The sequence below is a fragment of the Sarcophilus harrisii genome, chromosome 1, assembly GCF_902635505.1.
Source record: "Sarcophilus harrisii chromosome 1, mSarHar1.11, whole genome shotgun sequence".
Lineage (NCBI taxonomy): Eukaryota > Metazoa > Chordata > Mammalia > Dasyuromorphia > Dasyuridae > Sarcophilus > Sarcophilus harrisii.
The window spans coordinates 367,185,396-367,207,317 of record NC_045426.1 but is presented as its reverse complement, the minus strand read 5'-3'; the positions used below and the strand labels follow the sequence as shown (position 1 = coordinate 367,207,317).

The following is a 21,922-nucleotide window of genomic DNA, read 5'->3' as shown; positions in this document are numbered from 1 at the left end:
GAAATCATCCACACAGAGGGTAAGGAAAATGCCTAAGTTTCTCAAAAATGAATATAAAGACAAAATATAACAGGAGAGCCAAGATAGAGCTTGGTAGACATACACTCAGAAGTGAGGAGAAGGCCTAGTTACAAAAAAATCTCTAACCAATATTTCATTTAAAAAACCTTTTTTGAAATAATAGAAGAAAAAGTTCAAGGTTAATTTAAAGTCAATAAGTTAAGTGAACAAATATTTATGAAATGGTTATCATGAATTTCTACTTTTGTTCCATATGGAGTTTCTATTCTTTTTGAGAAATATTAGGAAAATTTTGTTAAGCGTGACTCTATTGGCATAAAGGAAACTGTATTGTTTATGCTCTCAAAAAACTGAAATTAAATGCTCTGTGTTAGCCTTACATTAAAACAGTATTTTTCCACTGAATAGCAAACTAAGACATCACAATATAGACCTCAATAGTCTAAAGCTCAAAATTAATTCCCATGTTAAAAGTTTTCTTTTAAGTTAGTAAGGCCACTTGCATACAAATCATTAAAGGGTCAATGGGAAATTTTTAGAACAATATGACTTACCAAACAAAGGAATTTAAATCTTAAATCTAATAGAGAGAGAATGGTAGATATTCTATCTCTGAATTAATTCATCTACAATCAGTAATCTTAATTACTCTTCATTAAATTGTTAGCTTCTTGAGGGAAAGGACTGTATTTTACCTCTTTCTGTATCTCTAGCACTTAGCACAGTGCCTGACATATATAGTAGGGATTTAATAAATGTCTATGAATTTTAATTTTTAAATGTTATGAAAAAAAAATTTCATTCAAAATAAATATTATAGCTAAAAAATTCTATTTGCAACATTTTTGTTCTAAGGGATAAGGGGAAGAGGAGATAAAGAAGCAAAAACCCTATGATTTCATTGGTATAAGAAATTTCATATAATGAACCTTCCACTACCATTATAGATCAGCACCTGTTGAACAACTTTTTAAATAGGGGGCCTCTTCACAGTCCCTCAGACTGTTGGAGGGCTGGACTATAGTAAAAACAAAAACTTTGTTTTGTGGGCCTTTAAATAAAGAAACTTCATAGCCCTGGGTGAGGGGGATAAACATCCTCAGCTGCTCCATCTGGCCTGCAGGCCTTAGTTTGAGGACCCCTGACTTAAAGTCTGAGGGAGTACCCTGAGGCACTGCTATGCCTTGCCTGTGGTCAAAATTCAAGGTCATCCTATGTTCAACTGTCATCAATTCAAAAAGAGGAAGTCTTTTCTCGCGTGCATCTTTCTTCATCCCATCTCCTCTTATGTTTTCCAAGATTACATCCTCAATCACTACTTTGTCTTTCCAATCTTCACCCTCAGATTGCTCTTTCACACATGTCCAAGTCTCTTTCTTCCTTAAAATACTTTCATTAGACCTATCCATTCCCTCAAGCTATCATCCTTTATCTCTTCTCTTTCTTAACCAAACTACTTGAAAACATGATCTCCACTCAAAGTCTCCAAATCCTCTACTCTCAACCCTTTATTTTGGCATTCCCCTTCATCAATCAACTTCTGAAAGTGCTCTCTCCAAAGTTACCAATGATACCTGGGTTGCCAAATCAGATGGTTTTTTTCCTCAGTCCAAATCCTTCTTGATCTATGGCCTGCATTTGGTAGTTCTGATCCCCCTCTCCTCTTGAAAATTATGCTCCCTGGGTTTTTCTTGTATCTTCCTGACAACTCCTTCTCAGTGACCTTTGCCAGCAAAGTTATCCATATCATGCCACTCAACAGGGAGTATTTCCGTGAGCTCTCTCCTGAAACATCTCTTCTTCCTTTATTCTCTCTCCTGGCAGCCTCATCAATAACCATTTCTATGCAGATGACTACTAGATCTACAAATCCAGGCCTAATTTCTCCCCCAAGCATAAACACCATATTATTAATGCCTACTAAATATTTCACATTGGCTGTCCTAGAAATATTTTAAATCAAAGCCTCTAAAACTGAACTTACCATCTTTACCCCTAAACCATTCCCTTCCCCACTTCCAAACTTTCCTATTTCTAAGGTACCACCAACTTTCCAGTGCCTCATGTTCATAACCTCAGCATTATGCTCTACTTACCTTCATACCATATAGCTAATCAATTGCCAGATTTTGACTTTTCTTCTTAAACATCTCTTACATTTGACTTTTTCTCTCCCTACTCCACCTACTGCCCCTGTAGTTTAAACCTTTATCACCTCTTGCTTAGATTATTGCAACAATATTCTATATGGTAACTCTGCCTCGAGTCTCTCACCATTCTGGTCCATGTCACACATTGCTATCAAAGTAACTTTCTTTAAGTACAAAATAGACAACAAAATCACCACCATCCCCAAGTTCAATAAATTTCAGTAGTTTCCTATTTCCTCTGGAATTTAAAAAAAAAAAAAAAAAAAAAAAAAAAAGAATATCCTCTGTTTTTAAAGTCCTATACAACATGATCCCCAATCTACCTTTCTAGTTTCATAGGACATTACATACACACACAGTGGTAATAAGACCTACCAAACTAACGATCTTTCTATTTCTCATTTACAACCCTCCATTTTCCTTTTTCTATGCCTATGCAATGACCATACTCCTTTCTACCCTCAACTTCATACAATCTCTCTCTTTTAAGATACAGTTCAGCATCTTCTGCAAAACCCCTTCCTGAACCTTCTAATATTGCTCTAGAACTAGTAATGCTCTATCTCTCTAGATAAGTAGATATGTAATGTAGGTATCTGTATATTAACTTGATAGTCATGCTGTGTATATATGTATATTTCCTTTGTATTTGCTATCTTCCCCATTTAGAATATAAGCTCATTGAGATAGGAATTATTTCATTCTTTGAATTTGTCTCTCATGACTAGCACAACGCTTAGCAAATAGTGAAGGCTTAATAAATACCTGTTGATTGACTGGGAAATAAAAACATCTTTTAAGAGGAGTCTCTTCAAAATGACAAAAGAAATTCCCATTTTTAAAGTCACAAACAGAAAAAAATGAATGATACCAAGAGTTTAATTTAAATAATATAATATATGGAATGCAATAGAAACATCACATTTTATAATGCTAGTCATAAATCTACATTATTAAGAAAATTTCAATGAAAAATACAAATAATTAATAATTTTCTGATCTAAAAATGCCTTTAGTAGTATACTTTGCTAAGTACCAGTAACTACTTTAATCAAGACTCTTGCAGCATACTACCAATATTCCCTGAAAGAGTCATAAATAAGAAGGCAGAAGACCTGATAGTATCAGTTCTGCTACAAACTATGTGATTTTGGATAATTATTTGATCTCGTTAAGCCTCAATTTCCTCATCTTTATAAGAAAAATAATAATAGATTTTATCTACCTCATGGAGTTATGATAGTATTAAGTAAGATAAATTAATGAGGAAAATGTAAAATATTATGCAAGTGTATATTATTATTATTATTATTGACAATGATAACAAAAATTAAAAATTAAAAAACAAAGATTTTGTTAAAAAGACTTGCCTATAATATACCAAAGAACAGAACTAAGACTAGCTCTCATCTGCCCACTGTAATCACCAGTCTTTCCTCCCAAAATAATATCTTTGAACAAAATCTAGAGTAGAGATGAAAAAAATTCCATAAGGTTTCATAGGATAAAGGCCAGATGTTTTCTGGTCAGGTGAGATTTCAATGAATTCCCCCAAAAAAGAGATTATCTGAAGGATAGTAGTAAACAAACCACAATCCAGCATGGTTTTGAAGAGGTTCATAGCACTCACCTGACAAAGGATCAGTAAAATCCACCTGTACTGACAAATTACTGGGTGCAGAATGAGTTTCAAGTTTTACTTGAATCCAAAGATTGAGAGCTTCCCGAAATTCATAATGGATACGTTCCATGTTCAAATATTCCATCCACAAATCCTGGAATTGAACCATGATACAACTTTAACTTTGGAAGAAAAATTACTATATCTTTCTAAGTTGTGAAACTTATTCAACTAAAATATACATAAACCCACCAGTATAAATAAAGCAGCCTTAAAAAAAATCTCATTCTAAGTTCCCTAACATTAAAAAATGGCCATATTTAAAGTTCTCACCCTATCAAAAGCTTCTGAAGCAAAACATCTTTCCTAAAGCACACTAAATCATTTCTTAAAGAAAATGTAAAACATTCTCTACCACTGCAGATGGTAGAGTCAAGATGTCTTAGAAATAAAATCACTGTCAAGGCCTTAATTCCTTGAAGAAAGCAGTTAACAAATGTTTTGACAATGCAATGGCTGTTCATGTGAATCATATAAAGACATATCATCAATAAGAGACAGCATCAGACAGTAAAAGGAGCAGACTTGGAGTCCAATTATGTAGGCTCCAATCTCTACCATATACCACCAACATGATTGTGGGTAGGTTAGTTATTTTTCCTGGACCTCAGTTTCCTCATCTATAAAGACAAAGGGGAGATTTGATGGCATGAGGTTCTCCAGATATAGGTTAGGAAGTTCCTGCAAGCCTAGGACTTTTTCAATTCTCAGTGAAAAATATTCTCATAGAATCCTAAATCCTAAAAGCCCTTCCCAAGATGCACAAAGTATTCTAGACCAAGGATGTCAAAATCAAATAGAAATGGATGAATCCTTGGGAGGTTACATATTGACTTAAAAAACCACAAAACATTATGTTTTATTGTATTTTTATTTGTTAAATATTTCCCAAGTACATTTTTATCTAATAAAGGCTAGCCTCAGTAGTTTTGCAGGAAATGAGTATAGCTCCTTGGATCAAGACTAATCTTATTTACACCTTTAAAACGGTACTGAAAAGTATAATCTTCAGCTGGGCTTTTAAATATAAAAAAGGACACTACTGATGCTAGTGTGCACTCCCTACCTAACACTTCCTGTATTTATGGATGATATGATATCTCTTTGAAGTATCCATATTACCTACATATTTATGCTGAATAAGAATATTCCTTTAGGCAAATAAATAAAGCCATTTAGAATAATTATGGTAAAGCTGCAGGAATCTATTATCACTAATTGAGTATCAGCTGGAGCATAAGAACTATAGCTAGAGTCAAGAATTCATATCCAGGCAGAAGAGTTTAGAAGAAAGGCAGTTCAGTCCTACAGAAACTGTGTATCAAGATAGCCCTCAAAGAGGGATACAAGCTAGACCAAGAACTGAGTGGAGGCTGTGAAGAATAAAAACTGGCCCAGAACAGATGAACCACTACTTGTGTTATGGAGGAACTCAACAAAAGTTTAGGTTAGATCAAATGTAGAAGAAAGGAGGAATTAGACTTTTCAAGAAATCAGAAAGAAAGCCTGGGCTTGGTAGAAATTACAAAGAAACATCAGAAATCAGAAATCAACAGGACTTTCTAAACTGAATTAAATTGAGATCTTTTTTTTTCTTTTTTGGGGGGGGTGGAGAAGGGCTGAGGCAATTAGCATTAAGTAACACGCCCAGGGTCACACAGCCTAAAAAGGTTAAGTGTCTGAGGCCAGATGTGAACTCGGGTCCTTTTGACTTCAGGGTTGGTGGTGTATCCATTGCACCACCCAGGTGCCCCATAAATTGAGATATATACTACATTACATAACACTCATCTAATTAGAGGCTCTTATAAATCTACATAATTTATAAAGTACTTTTAATGATACTCAAGTTAGCTGGATTGAAAGTATGTTGCTAGTGAAAATTTACTACAAGAAAGGAGATTAACAAAAAAAAAAAAAAAAGAAGGCTTATTCATTTCAAGAGATCATAAAACACAGAAAGTGTTCCCAATCCTCCGGGAAGGACACAATTTTCATCAATGCTTCAAAAGGAGATATTCTAACAATGGAATGTTAATTTGAAAGCAAAAAGAGCATATTGTGGATCATGGACAAAACCCACAGAAACTAAGACCATTCATACCCTGTGGCCATATTTAATAAGTAACTTCAATCTCTGGATCAATACATTTATTTATTCCCATCATAACAAATTCAAATTACTATTAGATATTGTAAGAAGTAAGTAAAATATTGTAATAATGTCACCTGTTGATTCTGCATAATCTTTGCTAGCCTGTGTGTATCATATTGCTTTGGTAGAGAAGGAATATAGGTGTCTCCTTTCTGAAAGTTCTCATCTTCTAACCACAGTATAAATACATTGAAGAGCCTAAAGGATGAAAATAAAAGAAAGAGAAAAGGGTGGGTAAAATGCATTATACCTCTCTTTACACAGAAATTATATTTTATCTAGTGAATAAAACAATTTAAAAAATCAGGTTCGCTTAGATAATATTTTACTTTACTGTAATTATTTTCATTATGCCTATTTCCCTCTGTGTGTAGGAACTATATTTACCCATCTAAAAATAAAGCTAGGCAAAAAGTGATGAATAAAGGTGATGATAAAATAAACATTGAAATAAGAATTAAGACCTTTTCCTTTCCTCAGCAATAAATGACATCGAGGGAGTCATCATGTCTAGAAAAACAAAATATAATGTGAAAATATATGTATACTCTCTCTATTCCAGGATAAATACTGAAGGCTAATTTAAAATATGTTATCTGGAAAATTTTTCTATTATATCTTATCAGTTTCGTTGCCCTCCCCCAAAAAATTTTTGGATAACTACCAAAATTAACTATAATTGCAATTTAATCATAAACGTATGAACACTTTCCTCTATAAATGGGTAGGACAAAAAGAAATTCTTTCAATTTTCTGTTCTAAATGTTATAAGTAGTATTTTATGAAGAGATCTAATCTATTGAACAAAGAAGAATTCATTTAAAATCACTGTTAGTAAGAACAGGTTATTAGAGAACCAGCCTGTGATATGTAAATTAGTTAAATAAGCTCCTGGTTTTAGCAGAGAAAGGAATTGACAGTGTCATTTTCTTTCTATTAAAAATTAAGCTTGAAAATTACTTCCTTCTAATTATGAAAGAGGCATAAAGGCTTCTACACCTAATACTACTACAAAGCGCCTACTTCTAGCTTCTGACATAAAGATATGGAAAAAAGGAATAGTTATCAATTAATAAGCATTTATTAACTACTTCCTTGGCCCAAGTGGAAAAAAATAAATCACTCCCTGCCTTTATCCACTCTATACGGAGAGATCACACAGACATATGTAAGCATATATAAAATGTATATAATTGTATTCAGGAAAACACTAAGAGCTGAAGGAAACAAAAAAGGATTTATATAGAAGGTGGTGATCAAGTTTTGAAGGATGGTAGGGATTGTAACAGGTAGAGATGTAGAAGGAATGCATTGTAGGCATGGAGAACAGAAAAAGAGAGAAATAGGAGATGGAGCATTATGTGTAAGGAACAAGGCTAATTTGGATGGATCATAGAATGCATTTAAGAGGAGTAATATACAACAAAGCTGAAAAACTAAATTTCAGTCAAACTGTGAATGGTCTTAAGAACCATACAGAAGAGTTCATGTTGGATCCTATTCATTCTTGTCAAGTTCCTAATAATAAAAGAGAAAATTTTAAAAGAAGTGAAGAAAAAAATTATTGGATTTCATAATTAAAAGATCACTAAAATGGGCAGCTAAATGGTGCAGTGGAGCCCTGAAGTCAGGAGGACCTGGGTTCAAATTTGGTCTCAGACACTTAACACATCTTAGCTGTGTGACCCTGTGCAAGTCACTTAGCCCCAATTGCTTCAGCCAAAAAAAAAAAAAAAAAAAAAAAAGAGATCACTAAAATTGTGGAAAAGTTTCAGCTGAATGATGAGGCTGAAAGGCAGACTGTAAAAAGTTTATCAGTAGGGAAAAACCCTTTCTTTTTTATCTTACAAACTAACTCATCAGAACTTTAAGTGCAGCACAAACATAGCCAGTATCCCTATAGTGATAGGCCCACGACCTTTGGTTGGTTACAATAATGACCAAGGCCAGTCTATGCATCCTTGAGCAACCTGATGGCCCCTCCACTGCCAAGAGTTATCATACTGACACCTGAATTCCATAACACTCATCCAGCCCACTGCAGCTTAGAACTCCTGAACTGAAAGATCTGTAGCATCAGCCTCCCCAGAAGCAGAGATTGCAGGCTGCACCACAACATCAACTGTAGTATTTTCCTAGAGATCAGACTGACAAAGAAAACTCTTACAACATATGATATCTTGAAAAGATGAGAGGGTTGAGTGAGAGTTTTTCTAAGCATAAGCAAGACTTAAGAGTGTCTACAGATAGAAATAAAAAGAAAAACAGAAATAGCAAGAGACTGAAGATTAAGGAAAAGTGAGGGAATAACTATCAGCTAGAAAAGAAAGGAGAGAGATGGGATCAAAGATGTATGTGAAGGGGTTGGCCTTAGTGAGAGATGCCACCTTATCATCAAAGACTAAATTAGAGGAAAGAATGAAGGGTAATGTCAAAGGCTAGTGAAATTCAGAGAAACAGAGAGAGCTCATGGAAAATGATCTCTCTTTTCTCAACAAAGAATGATGTGAATCTTAAACTGGGGGGGGGGGGGGGAGGGAGGGGACATGCAGCCTGCAGGCCATATTAAGAGCCGTAAAAAGTATTTGCTAAGGCAATTGCAAGGCAATGATGAGCTGAAAACTAGATACCACCTTCCAGTACTTGAATTCTATATGTCCATAATTTTGTAAGGCCTGCGAGTGATGTTTTAAATATCAAAATGGGCCTTGGCACCCCTGATTTAAACTGAGAGGATGGTGAAAGAATTGGTGTGGGAAATAAAGACAGAAGAAAAGAAGGGAAAGCCAAAAGAAGCAGAATATACATTCTGTTAAAAACCAAAAGTTTAAGAAACACAGCCTTCATTTTAATGAGTTTAAGCAACCAACAAAACAACAAAAAGTCACCAGTTGCTGATACAGTGAAAAGTTGTCTAAATCTAGCTAAGAGTAAAACTACAGAGTTTAAGGACAAAGCTAGCCTAAAGTCTTATATCTATGTAATCCTTGGGAAAAGTTGTGACATCACAGTGAAAATTTGGATTGAGTTACAGAGAACGCTTTAATCAAGTACAAATACACAAATACATACATACATACACACATAGCACATATATACATATACATTACAATATACATTATAAGATTTGGGTAAACTTAAAAATTACAAAGAAAAAATTATTGATCAGTGAGATATGTCCTTCTCAAGGCTTGCTCTAAATGTGACTTCTTTAGCAATTTAATGTTTAACTACTTTAATAACACAAATATTCCATGATTAAAAAAGTCAAAGACCATATTAATCCTTTAAATATACTTAAAGTTAAAGCACATGACTGTCATCTGATGATATTTAAACAACAGGTTCAGTTTTTAAAATGTAAAAAAAAATTTTCTGGAAGCTAAAGTTGCAAAACCTAAAGTAATCAAGTGACAACAAATGTAGTAATCAACCTGAGATATAAAAATGATCAGGCATATTCGTGTGGGTCGATCCAAATCAACTGGCTTAAACTCAAGTCACACTGCCTCCTAGTAGATGATCAAGCTGGAGCTATCTTTTGCTAGACCTTAACAAACACTTATTTGACTGCTGCTGCTTTCCACACTCAACCTAAGAGCAATAAAATAATGCTCTGAAATACACAGTAGATGCCATAATATCCTAAATGAAAGAAAACATGAGCTCGTATAGCTAAATACACGGTACCTCACAAGCTCGGTGTGCAGCTCCGGGGAAGTCAAATACCTTGCGGGACTGGCACTGTAGTCACCTGGCCCTTCACTGCCATCTGCTGGAATGCGCAGAGCTTTACTAGCAGCATGATGGAAATCGGCCACTTCAAGCAGACGTTTCTTCATTTCTTTCAATAGATTAATGTGGGCTGGGCTTTGAAAAAATCGTCTTCCAATACAACCATCTACAGGCAATCTTGGGGAAAAAAATCAAAATTGGGTTTTGTAAGCTATTTAACTGATCGTTTTTCTGGTTAAAAATCAAATGGTGTGTGCTCATTAAAGCTAACAAAGATAAAGGTGCATTCAGCAAAACGAAGATATCCTACCATTACTTATAAATTAAGACATTACTGAGAAAACATGGCTAAACAAAAACCTGCCAAACTTATCTAACAAACTGTCATTAGGAAGAAATAAAATGATACATGTCAAAGTATATTTTTAAAAATATAAATGCTACACCAGTGCAAAATGTTGTCATTATCTTCATACCAAACCCTCATGTGGTAGGGTCAATAAAACCTGGCCTTTGTAATACATTCTGTAGTATCTGTTCTCTGTAGTTCTCAATCCTCTTTTTCATAAATTACATTTAAGGATATGTCTATTAATTGGGATTTTAAAAATTATAAATGCTATCCTAGTATATAAGGTGTCATTTTTTACGAAAAACTGAAATTTCTTATCAGAAACTGAAAACTGTATTAGAAAGAAACTAACACATCAAAAAAAATATCCCTACTTCCTTAAAGCAAAGATTCTATTGTCCATTCACAAAAAGAATATAGCACTGGTCCAAGTCACAGACTTTCCCACTGGCACTGGTCCAAGTCAGAAACAAAAAACTCCTAAGATACTTGGACTATTAGTTCCTAATTACATATGCAATTTATTAAAACTTTATTTTTTTGCCTTAGTATTTTGATCTAAACTACTAAAGTGACCTCTTTATTTCCAAAATTATGCTAATCCTCATTTTAATCCAAGTAGCTTTTTATAGCCTAAAACTAAGAGATCTCTGTATTTTAAACAGAGATAAGAAGATGGGTTTCCCATCCTATTCTCACCATCCCATTCAATTACTGCTCTAGAATACACAGGAACTAAAAGAAAAATAATAATAAATACTGCATTTATTTTGTATAAAAAGAGAAAGCTAATGACCCCTTTTTGGGTGAGATGTAGAAATGAAGCTTTAACTCCATATTACTACTACCCCTCAACATTCAGTAATCATCAATAGTTAACACTTGGGAATATACAACTAGTATGCTGGCACCAATTATACTAAACCCTCCTCCCTCACAAAAGTTAACACAAGACTATAGATCAAAAACTATCTTTAGTGCTACAATCCTTCAGACACCCAAAGACACAGTAATTTCATCTTCTACTGCCATTTGAGAAGTGCCTTTTCTCCCCTAGTCCCCTTCCCACTTACTTATTTGAAGTCATAGGCCTCCACACTGCTGGTGGAGACAGCCTGAAATGAAGACCTGAGGTACATATTCCATTTAATCGACATTCTTCCCATAAACTCCACTGGTTTCCATAAACTCCTTTAATAAACCTTACATGGATTCCTAAATTCCACACCCATATTTTTACTTTTTAGAGGAAAAATTAAATTTGGAAGGCAAATACAGCAAGTAATGTGCATAGAAAAATCTGATCAATTTCCCTATTATTTTCTTTGAAATCAAAGTAACCTTTACGCAAATGGAAAATTTCAGTACAATAACAATGTATTTAATTTAGAAAGAAGTAAATTATGGAAGAGAAGTCTTTATTCTTATTTTTTTTTTCATTGAAAGAAGTACATGACTGAATAAAGCTTATATACCACTAATGTAGAATGAAAGTAGATGACACTTTTGTATCATAGCCACTTTGATGAAGCCGATGGACCCTTTCTCAGAAAAATGTTTTAAATGTGTAAAATAAATAGAATTACAAAGGAAATCAATGATATTGAAATAATCAAATTTTTGTAAATAGCATTTATTTTTTTTTCCAACTTCATGTAAAGATAAGTTTTAAACACTCATTTTTAAAAGATTTTTGACTTCTACTATGATCAAAGGGCTATCAAACTGTGCATACCCTTTGAACCAGCAGTGTTCAAGAGAGTTCCTAAGCTCTTAGCATTTCCTAAGAGATCTTAAAGGAGGGTAAGGGACCCACATATACAAAAATGTTCATGGCAGCCCTTTTTTAGTGACAAGAAACGGGAAAATGGATGCCCATCAGTTGGAAAATGGCTGAATAAGTTATGGCATATGAACGTTATGGAATATTATCATTCTATAAAAACTGATCAGCAGGATGATTTTAGCGAGGCCTAGAGAGACTTACTTACATGAAGTGATGCTAAGTGAAATAAGCAGAACCAGGAGATCATTGAACACAGCAACAACAAGATTATATGATGATCAATTCTGATGGATGTGACTCTTTCCAACAATGAAATGATCCAGGCCAGTTCCAATGATCTTGTGATGAAGAGAGCCATCTATACCCAGAGAGAGGACTGTGGGAACTGAATGTGGATCACAACATAGCATTTTCACTCTTTTTGTTATTGTTTGCTTGCATTTTGCTTTCTTTCTCATTTTTTCCCTTTTTCTTGTGCATCATGATAATTGTGGAAATATGTAAAGAAGAATTGCACATGTTTAACATATATTTGATTACTTGCCATCCAAGGGAGGGAGTGGAGGGAGTGGGAGGAAGAAGGGGAAAAAATTTGAAAAACAAGGTTTTTCAAGGGTAAATATTGAAAATTATCTATGCATATATTTTGAAAATAAAAAGCTTTAATAATAAAAAAAAATTTAAAGGAAAAAAAGGATTTTGAGTTCTAATTCTTCTCCTCTCCCTCTCTTTCCCTGTTTGCCTTTCCTTTCCCCATCACAGTAATCATTATGATTTACTTAGTATGCAATAATGGAAACATATTTCCACATTAGTCATGTTGTAAAAGAAAAAACTGTACAAAAGGGGAAACACACACACACACATAAATGAAAATAATATGCTTCGATCTGCATCCATCATTTTTTTTCTGGATGTGGATGGTAATTTCCATCACGAAACTTTTGAAATTCTCTTGGATCACTGTATTGCTGAGAAGACCTAAGTCCATCATAGTAGATCATCACACAGTGTAATTTTTACCTGGTTCTTCTCAAATCTTAGCATCAATTCATACAAGTACTTTCAGGTTTTTCTGAAATCTGTATGCTCATCCATTTCTTATGCCATAACAGTATTCCATTACATTCATATGCCCTAACTTATTCAGCCATTCCTCGAGTTCTAATTCTTTGCCATCACATTAAAAAAGAGCTGCTAGAAATATTTTTTGTACATGTGGATCCTTCTTCCTTTATGATCTCTTTGGACTACAGATCTAGTAATGGTATTGCTAGATCCAAGGGTATGCATAGTTTGATTGCCCTTTTGACATAGTTCTAAGTTGCTTTGCAGAATGATTGGATCAGTTCACAACTGCACTAAGTGTCCCCAAATACCACATCTTCTCCAACATTTAGCATTTTCCCATGTATGGGGCAGTACCTCAGAGTTGTTTTCATTTGCATTTCTCTAATCAATAGTGATTTAGAATATTTTCTTATATGACTCAAGATAGCTTTAATTTCTTCATCCGCAAACCTCTGGTTCATATCCTTTGACCATTTATCAACTGGGAAATTATTTGAATTCTTATAAATCTGACTCAGCTCTCTATAATATTTGAGGAGTGAGGCTTTTATCAGAAATACGGGCTGTAAAAAAAACATTTCTCATCTTTCTGCTCTTCTAATTTGCATAGGTTTTCTTTGTAGAAAAACTTTTTAATTTAATGTATTCAAAATTATCTTTTTTGTACTTCAAAATGCTATCTTTTGTTTGGTCAAAATTTTTTTCCTTTTCCATATATATGACAGATAAGCTATTCCTTGCTCTCCTAATTTGCTAATGGTATCACTATATCTAAATCATGTACTTCTTTTAACCTTATTTTGGTATAGAGTATGAGATGTTTATCTATATTTAGTTTCTGCCATACTGTTTTCTAGTTTTCCCAGCAGTTTTTGTCAAATATTGAGTTCTTATTGCAGAAGCTAGAGTCTTTGGATGTATCAACCAATAGATTAGTATAGTCATTTATTACTGTGTCTTATGCACCTAATTCCACTGACCCATCACTCCATGTAGTTTTGATGATTGATACTTTCTGACAGTTTTGGATCTGATGCAGATAGGCCACTATCTTCCTCTACATTTTTTTTTTTTTTTACTAATTCTCTTGATATTCTTGGCTTTTTGTTCTTCCAGATGGATTTCAGCAATTTTTCTAATGCTATAAAATAATTTTTTGATAGTTTGATTGGTACAGCAATGAATAAGTAAATTAATTTAAATAGAATTGTCATTTTTATTCTATTAGCTCAGACTACCCATGAGCAAGTGATATTTTTTCAATTATCTGGATCTGACTTTATTTGTATGAAAAACTGTTTTATAATTATGTTCCTAGGTTTTTTTTGGCAAGTAAATTCTCAAGTATTTTACACTGTTTACAATTATTTTAAATGGAATTTCTCTATCAACTGCTGTTGATCTTTATTGATAATAGGCAGAAATGCTCATGATTTACATATTTATTTTGTCCTGAGATTATGCTAAAGTTGTTAATTATTTCAAAAAGTTTTTTAGTTGATTCTCTAATTATACCATCATATTACCTGCAAAGAGTGATAGTTTTGTCTCTTAGTTGTATATTATAATTCTTTCTACTTCCTTTTTCTTCTCTTTTTGCTAAAGCTAAAATTTCTAGTATAGTAATACTGAATAGTGCTGACAATGGACATTTTTGTTTCACTTTCTGATCTTACTTGGAAGACTGCTAAGCTTGTCTCCATTACAGAAAAGGTTTGATTATGGTTTTAGATCAATGCTACTTAATTCTGATAAAAGTTCCATTTATTTCTATGATCTCTAGAGTCTTTAATAGGAATGGGAGCTGTATTTTATCAAAAGCTTCTTCTGCATCTGAGATAATCATATGATTTCTACTGGTTTTGTTACTGATATGACCCATCATGCTGATACTTTTCCTAATATTGAACCAGCCCTGAATTCCTAGTATAAATCCCACCTGGACATAGTGTATTATCCTCAAGATAAACTGCTATAATCCTTTTGCTAATTTTTTATTTAAAATTTTTGCATCAACATTTATTAAGGGAAATATTCTATAATTTTCTTTCACTGTTTTGGCTCTTTCTGATTTAGGTATCAGTACCACATTTGTGTTATAAAAGGAATTTGGTAGGACTCTATTTTTCCAAATATGTATAGTATTGCAATTAATTATTTTTCAAATGTTTGTTAGACTTCAATTGTAAATTCACCTGGCTCTGAAAGCCTTTTTCTTAAGAGAGTTCACTGATGGCCTGTTCAATATTTATTTTTTCTAAAATGGAGTTATTTAAGTATTTTAATGTATCTTCTATTAATCTGCACAATTTATATTTTTGTAAATAGGGGTCTGGTCACTGGTTTTCTGTGTCAGGGCCTCTACGGCTGGGCAGCTTGCCCACCATGCTAAGGTGCCATGGCTTAGTCATACCAATTGTGCCCTGAGTTTCAGGCCTGGCAGTCTGCCTGATTCACTGGGGCTGGAGGCCTCATAGCAAGCCTACTATGCCATTAGCCTACAGAGTTAGGATGGAGGGAACTTGGTTGCTGGTCTGTGCTTGTGTCTAAGAGCTTTCCACTAGGTTGCTGGGACACTGTTCTGGGATGCACTCCCATTTCATTCAAGTGAGACAGAACTTTCTTGAAGTCTTTCCAAGTTATCTTGGGCTGGAAAATTGTTTAACAAACCTCTAAAAGAATTATGGAGTGAATGTTTCCAAAGGAAAATGTGAAGAACTTGGGCAACTGCCTGGTTTCTCTTACCATTTTGACTCCTTCCACCAAATTAAGAACAAAAACAAAATTCATAGACCACAAGTTAAAAACTTCCTTCAGACTTAGGGGATCTCTAAGTGACTGATTCAATTCAGAGTTTCTGTCTTTATTATACAAAATGTATAATTGCAGAATATCCTATCAGCAATTGCTCAAAGAGGATCATAAATTTGGGAAAAGGGTACAATTAAGTACAATTTGACAGAGGAAAAACTGTAACTAAGATTAGAAGTGACCATCAAATAATGGTTCGAAGTCACATATAAGTATATAACATAGAAGAGTATACAAAGAAATTTACTCTAAGTAACAAGTACCTTACCCATACTGAGGCCCTGGTCGATGAAGATAAAGCAGAAAAAATTTCTGCCAAATAAGTGGCAAAAGAGGATGATCAGAAGGCGTAACCAAAGCCTGATGAGCCCAACGATAAATCAGCAGTCTCTGAAGTGATGGTACAATAGGCAGTTTCAACTGTGCCTGGGCTTTCTAAAGAAGAAAAAGTTTATTTTTAGCAACTTTTAAATTCAATTCAGTCAGTCAACCACTACATTAAAGTTTTAAGAAACTTAGGACACAATATTAAAGCCCTACAAAATATCCAAAAAGACTATATCATTTTCAGGTTAATTTGACAAACAACAAAATGTTTTTATATTAACAACTTATAAACCTGTATTTTTAAAATGCATGCCTTCTCTAGACCTAAATATCTGAAAGAATTTTTTTTTAAATCAGATGAGATATTTCTATCAAAAAGGAATGAAATAACATGGAAATTTAAGTTTCACTGTCCAATCATCATCAATCTTTGGAAATATGGAAGTTCAGAGGAGATTTCCCCAAGTCTCTCAAAGTTAGAAATGTTTCAAAAGCATAGGTATCCTACATCAAAAAGTCAGGTCTATCAATTCAAGATCTTTAATGTTCAAGAGCTGGAAAATTAGAAACTAAGAATCAAATTTGGCCCACTGCTGTTTTTGTAAGCTACAAATGGTTTTGTACAATTTTAAATACAATAAAACTTTAAAAGTGCTAAAACTTTTACCCTTCAGCTGCATGTCTATAAGCCATTAACTTACTAATCCCTGTCTAAATTATGAAACCAATGGTAACTATTCCAAGCACATAATCAACACTTTCAAAACTGTTATATTATGGCTTTCATTTTTAAATAAACCTTAGAAAGGGTTGGTATAAGTGTTAACTTTAATAAACTATGCTTTTGTTGTACTCTCCAAACACTCCTTCTGCTTAAAAGTTACAAAAAATAAAGAAGTATCTATTCCCATCAAAAGCTCGGCCAACCTCCACTTCAAATACATGAAATGATTGATTTCTGCACCTTGAGAGCCTGCTCAGGAGTGAAGGTGGAATTAATGACTAGTTCCCCTTCAACAACTCTACGAAGTTGAGAATCTTCTTCAAAAATAGACTCCATGTTCAGTACAATCCATGCAAACCAAACCTGCAATCACAGCAAACAGAAACAATAAAAATGAACAGTTTTTTCTGAATGAGTGAGTATAGCTGTAAATATATAATCCAATACTATTCCATTAACTTATGTTAATTTTTCTTTACTCTTTCTTTACTCTTTTCCACTTAATCAAAAATATAAGACTTGTGGTATAAAACAATTACAGTTATTGGTTTGTTTGTTTTTTTTTTAACTGAAGCAATTGGGGTTAAGTGATTTGCCTAGGGTCACATAGCCAGGAAATGTTAAGTGTCTGAGGCCACATTTTGAACTCAGGTCCTCCTGACTTCAGGGTGGTGTTTTATCAACTGAGCCACTTAGCTGCCCCTACAGTTATACTTTTTTTGAATCTTCAAATAAAGAAAGCTTGAGTCAAAAAAACAAGACATAAACAAATAAAAAGTAAAAAATTAACTTAAAAACAAGAGATGTTATTCCTGAGTGTCAATAGGCAATCACAACTTCACAAAACTTAAGTGAAAATTAGATTTATTATAAGAGAAATGATAATGCATGTGGAACCCAAAGAATTCACAATCCATAAAGAAATTTGCATGTTTATAACAGTACAACAAAGGGAGGAAGAAGAAACAAAAATCTTCAGCTAAAGATACATGACATGAAAAGAGATAAGTGAAATATAATAATATAATAAGTGAGAATAAGTGAAAAAAGGACAAAACCCCTCATGAATGGGAGGAGCAAAGCAATGCAAAAATCACATTCTTTTCCCTTAGAAACTACTAGACCATGAAGATATGATGATCTGCTTATTTAGAAGGGTCTTAGTTATACAAGCAAATTTCAGCCCAGTGAAAACTGAATTGGTACCTGTCTTAATTCTCAAAGACACATAGGAAGTCCTGTTTGGAATGCAAACAACAAATTATGTTAGTTCAGGTAGGCTTCATTCTTGACATGTTGAGGGCCTCCTATATATTCTGGGTCTAGTGTTTTTAGAAAATGTGGTAACTCCAATTCCAATAGACTTATGATGAAGAGAGCCATCTGCATCCACAGAGAGAACTATGAACATAGTATTTTCACCTTTGTTATTTGCTTACTTATTTTTTTTCTTTTTTTTTTTTCCCTTTTGATCTGATTTTTTCTTGTGCAGCATGATAAATGTGGAAATACATTTAAAAGAAATGCGCATGTTTAACCTATATTGGATTACTTGCTGTCTAAGGAAGGGGAGAAGTGGGGAGGGAGGGGGGAAAATTTGGAACACAAGGTTTTGCAAGGGTAAATGCTGAAAACTTCTTTGCATGTATTTTGAAAAAATAAAAAATTATTATAAAAAAAGAAAATATAGTGACTCAAAAAAATAAGTTCAGGGAACCTTTTAATATTTCTTAACTTGAGTCATATGAGTCCATATGAGCAACAAGGTAGGAGACCAAAAACTTCTCTAATCCTCATGACTTCTCAAACTTCTCCAGAACAGAAATTATGTTCCAGAGATAAAGCAATTTCAGTTATCTCCAACGCCTAGGAGAGCCAAAATCCAAAAGACAAAAAAAACAAAACAAAACAAAAAAAAAAACCAAGAAACCAGAAACTGATACTCATTGATCCAAAGCTTACTGAGACCCACCCCCATCTCTCATGCTACCATACTAGCATACCCAAGGACAAGGACAAAGACTTACAAGAAAACCCATCTCCGGGGCAGCTAGGTAGCCAAGAGCACCAGCCTTGAAGTCAGGAGGACCTGAGTTGAAATCTGGTTTCGGACACTTAACACTTCCTAGCTGTGTGACCCTGGGCAAGTGACTTAACCCCAAGTGCCTCAGCAAAAAGAAAGGAAGGAAAGGAAAGGAAAGAAAGAAAAGAAAGGAAAGAAAGAAAACAATCCATCTTTGAACTCCTGTCCCCTCCCTCTCTTTCCAATGCTATGAAGACCAAAGTTTAGGTTCATCCATCCTGTCTCCAATCTAGCTAGCATCACTAAAGACATTCACAACAACCTTAATGGAACTTAGCTTTCTCAGATTGTCTTATTACCATAAGTTAAGCCGGTTGTAAATTGTATCAAACATAATCATATAAAAACAAGCAAGTTAGCATTCCCAGACTATCTCAATTGACATGTCTTTAGACTGGTCTGGGACCTGGTTTGCCAGGTGCTTTCCATCTTGATTTCCCACCTTTGTGCCTGAGAAATGCCAGGATTATATCTAGGATCTGGTTATGATGAAGATCTTTACTAAGTTTCTTTAAAGACGAAGTTCACTATAAAGGTACTTCTCTCTCTTTCCTCTCCCCTCCCCTCTCATATTGCTTTCACTTTAATGGTGCCTTTCTCCTTACTCTAGCTAACTCTAGTTAGTATGCTAAATTCCTCTATGGATCTAACCTGCCAGTCAATGGCTTTCTCCCACCTTATGGAGCATTTCCTTTCTCCAGGTTAATTTATGAGTTTCCCCAGGAGAACTTGTGAGTTTCCTTGCTAACTATAAGCTCTCCCAATTCTATTTCATTTTTGCCATTCCTGGTGTCTATTTTACCTTTCATTTTTGTCTGTAAACTCTTCTCCTAAATAAACTTTCCTTCTGGCAAACAGAATAGCCACCGTGAATCTGTCACGTGTTTATTTCAAAACACAACCTCATCACTGTTAGCAATGAAAAGAGATTGTATGCTGATGCCAAGCCAGAAATTAAGGAACAGAGTGGGACACACACTGTGCATATAGGAAAGAGGATGGGAAGAAGAAAAGGAACTTGTGTTATGCTACAATCTCTTTGAACTGTTCTACCTCAGTTTCCCTGCACTAGTTTCCCTTATTGTCCTGACTGAGTTTCCCTGAATTGTTCTGTTTCCTTAACTGTTCTGCCTCAATCCCCTTAGTTGTAAAACCTCCCTCTGGTACATTAAGACTGAGGACCATTTGCTCTAAGGTTATAAATTGTCAATGTGAGACTAAAGATGAGGGGGAGATGAGACTTCCTGGCTCCTAACTCCTTTTGCCCTCAAGAATTTATGACACTACTCCCTCTAAAATATTCCAAAAGATAAGACTATGAGGTATCTGGATACCTCATTGACATCTTTAATTCTGTTTATTCAGACATCCTGACTCTGGCTTTTAGTAAGAATTTATGGCCTCCCCCCATCCTGACAGAACCAAATGGGTCTGTAAAAAAGTTTCCCGCTTCTGTCCCCTTCTTTGTTTGAAAGGGTATATAAGGATTTGGGATTCTCCCATTCATCACTGGATACTTTGAGACGAGAGTCCTGTTCAGTCAATTATGTTCTCTAATTAATAAAATATTTAAAACTCTCTAATCTCTCTCCTGCCTCAGTTTCTCCAGCATTGCACTTGAAAAGGAAGGGAAGAGAAAAAATATAGCGCTCTTCCAAGTAGGAAGGAAAGAGGACAACAGCCATTTGGTGCCATTTCTGACCCTCCAAAAGTAACTTGGGGAAAAGTCATTGGCTGATGAAATATAAATTATCCAGCATGATCCAAGACACTCTGATACCCAGTCATCAAGAAAAACCACAAAGAAAAGGGAAAGATTCAGCAAGTGAGAGATAAGAAAAATGTGGGTATGGGAAGACAAAGTATCAAAGAATTCAGGAAGAAAACCCAAAGACCTAGCACATAAAGAGATAAATTAATATGAAAAGCAGTAACAACAGAAAAAAAAAAAAAATATGCTTCCAGATCTAGTAAAAGAGTTCAAAGGAAATGGGCATAATGATATGATATCTTAATGACACAGAGCAGCACTGTGTGGAATTTAAGAACTGTGGACTCTAACATGCTATTCCTGAGTGGTTTAAAAAACAAACAAGAATTACATGAGGAGAATTTATGTCCTACACAGCAAATATAACAAAGATGAGAAAAACTTGACTCTGTAATGAAAAGCCTCCCCAAAGAAACCAGAGGATTAAAAAGGCAAAAACACATAAATGAAGACCAATTTAGAAGAACAAAAGGAGAAGAAAATAACAATAAAAGAAAATATGCTCACTGTACAAGATGCAAAAACAACCCAAGGAAAAATGCCACAGGACAAAAACCCTTAATACTATAATACTGTAAATAATAGAAGAGAACTAACCAGAACTTCTAAAGAGAAAAAATGAAATTCCAATCAAAAGGACTCACAAATGCCCTAGGGAAAAAAAAAATCCAAATCAACCCAAGCCTGTAAAAAACACAAAGTGGTTAAGCTTAATTCAATTTAAAAACAACAAATTCAACAAACCATTAAGAAAAAGAACTTTAAATACAATGGTAAGGGCACTTCAGTAAAGCAAAACCAGAAAAAAGGAGAGAATGGAAAATGCGCCAAAAATCAATGAAATGCAAGGTGCAGCTCAGAGTGATCTATATTGCAAACCTGATCTGAATCAGACAGCACAAAAGTTGGACATTCAATAATAAAAACAAGTTTAAAATCTTTTTAGAAAGAAAACCATAATACTTTGATTTGCTTCTCCAAATAACAAAAATGAAGGAAAAATAAACAAATGCAGAAGGCAAAAACAATAACGGAAACAGTGACAACAGAGAGACCAATAAGAGAGATCAGATTTCTTTCTAAATCTACTAGGGAGACAGGGATTGAAGACAAAAATCTTGAAGGGGATTCACGGGCTTTAAGGACAGAATCTGGTAACATCCTGCCTATGAGCCAGCTTAAGATAGATATATGTAGAGATAGGCAGGGCATTCCAGGTAAGAAAAAAGTGTGAACTGAGGAAAAGTACAGAACA

The 21,922-nt window shown here is 34.3% G+C and overlaps 1 protein-coding gene across 3 annotated transcripts in view; it reads right to left on the bottom strand.

The window, feature by feature from the left end:
• Positions 1–21,922, bottom strand: part of EPG5 (ectopic P-granules autophagy protein 5 homolog) — a 141,398-nt gene that overhangs the window by 63,644 nt on the left and 55,832 nt on the right. For 2 of the 3 annotated variants that reach the window (XR_004230864.1, XM_031945999.1), the window contains exons 21-25: positions 17,054–17,176; positions 16,031–16,197; positions 9,698–9,919; positions 6,082–6,205; positions 3,802–3,946 (exon numbers count right to left, since the gene is read on the bottom strand). Coding sequence is in view for 2 of the 3 variants with exons in the window: in XM_031945999.1 (XP_031801859.1) it covers positions 3,802–3,946; positions 6,082–6,205; positions 9,698–9,919; positions 16,031–16,197; positions 17,054–17,176 (781 nt within the window). In the remaining variant the exon portion in view is untranslated. The remainder of the gene's footprint in view (positions 1–3,801; positions 3,947–6,081; positions 6,206–9,697; positions 9,920–16,030; positions 16,198–17,053; positions 17,177–21,922) is intronic. The other variant, XM_031946000.1, reaches the window with a different exon arrangement.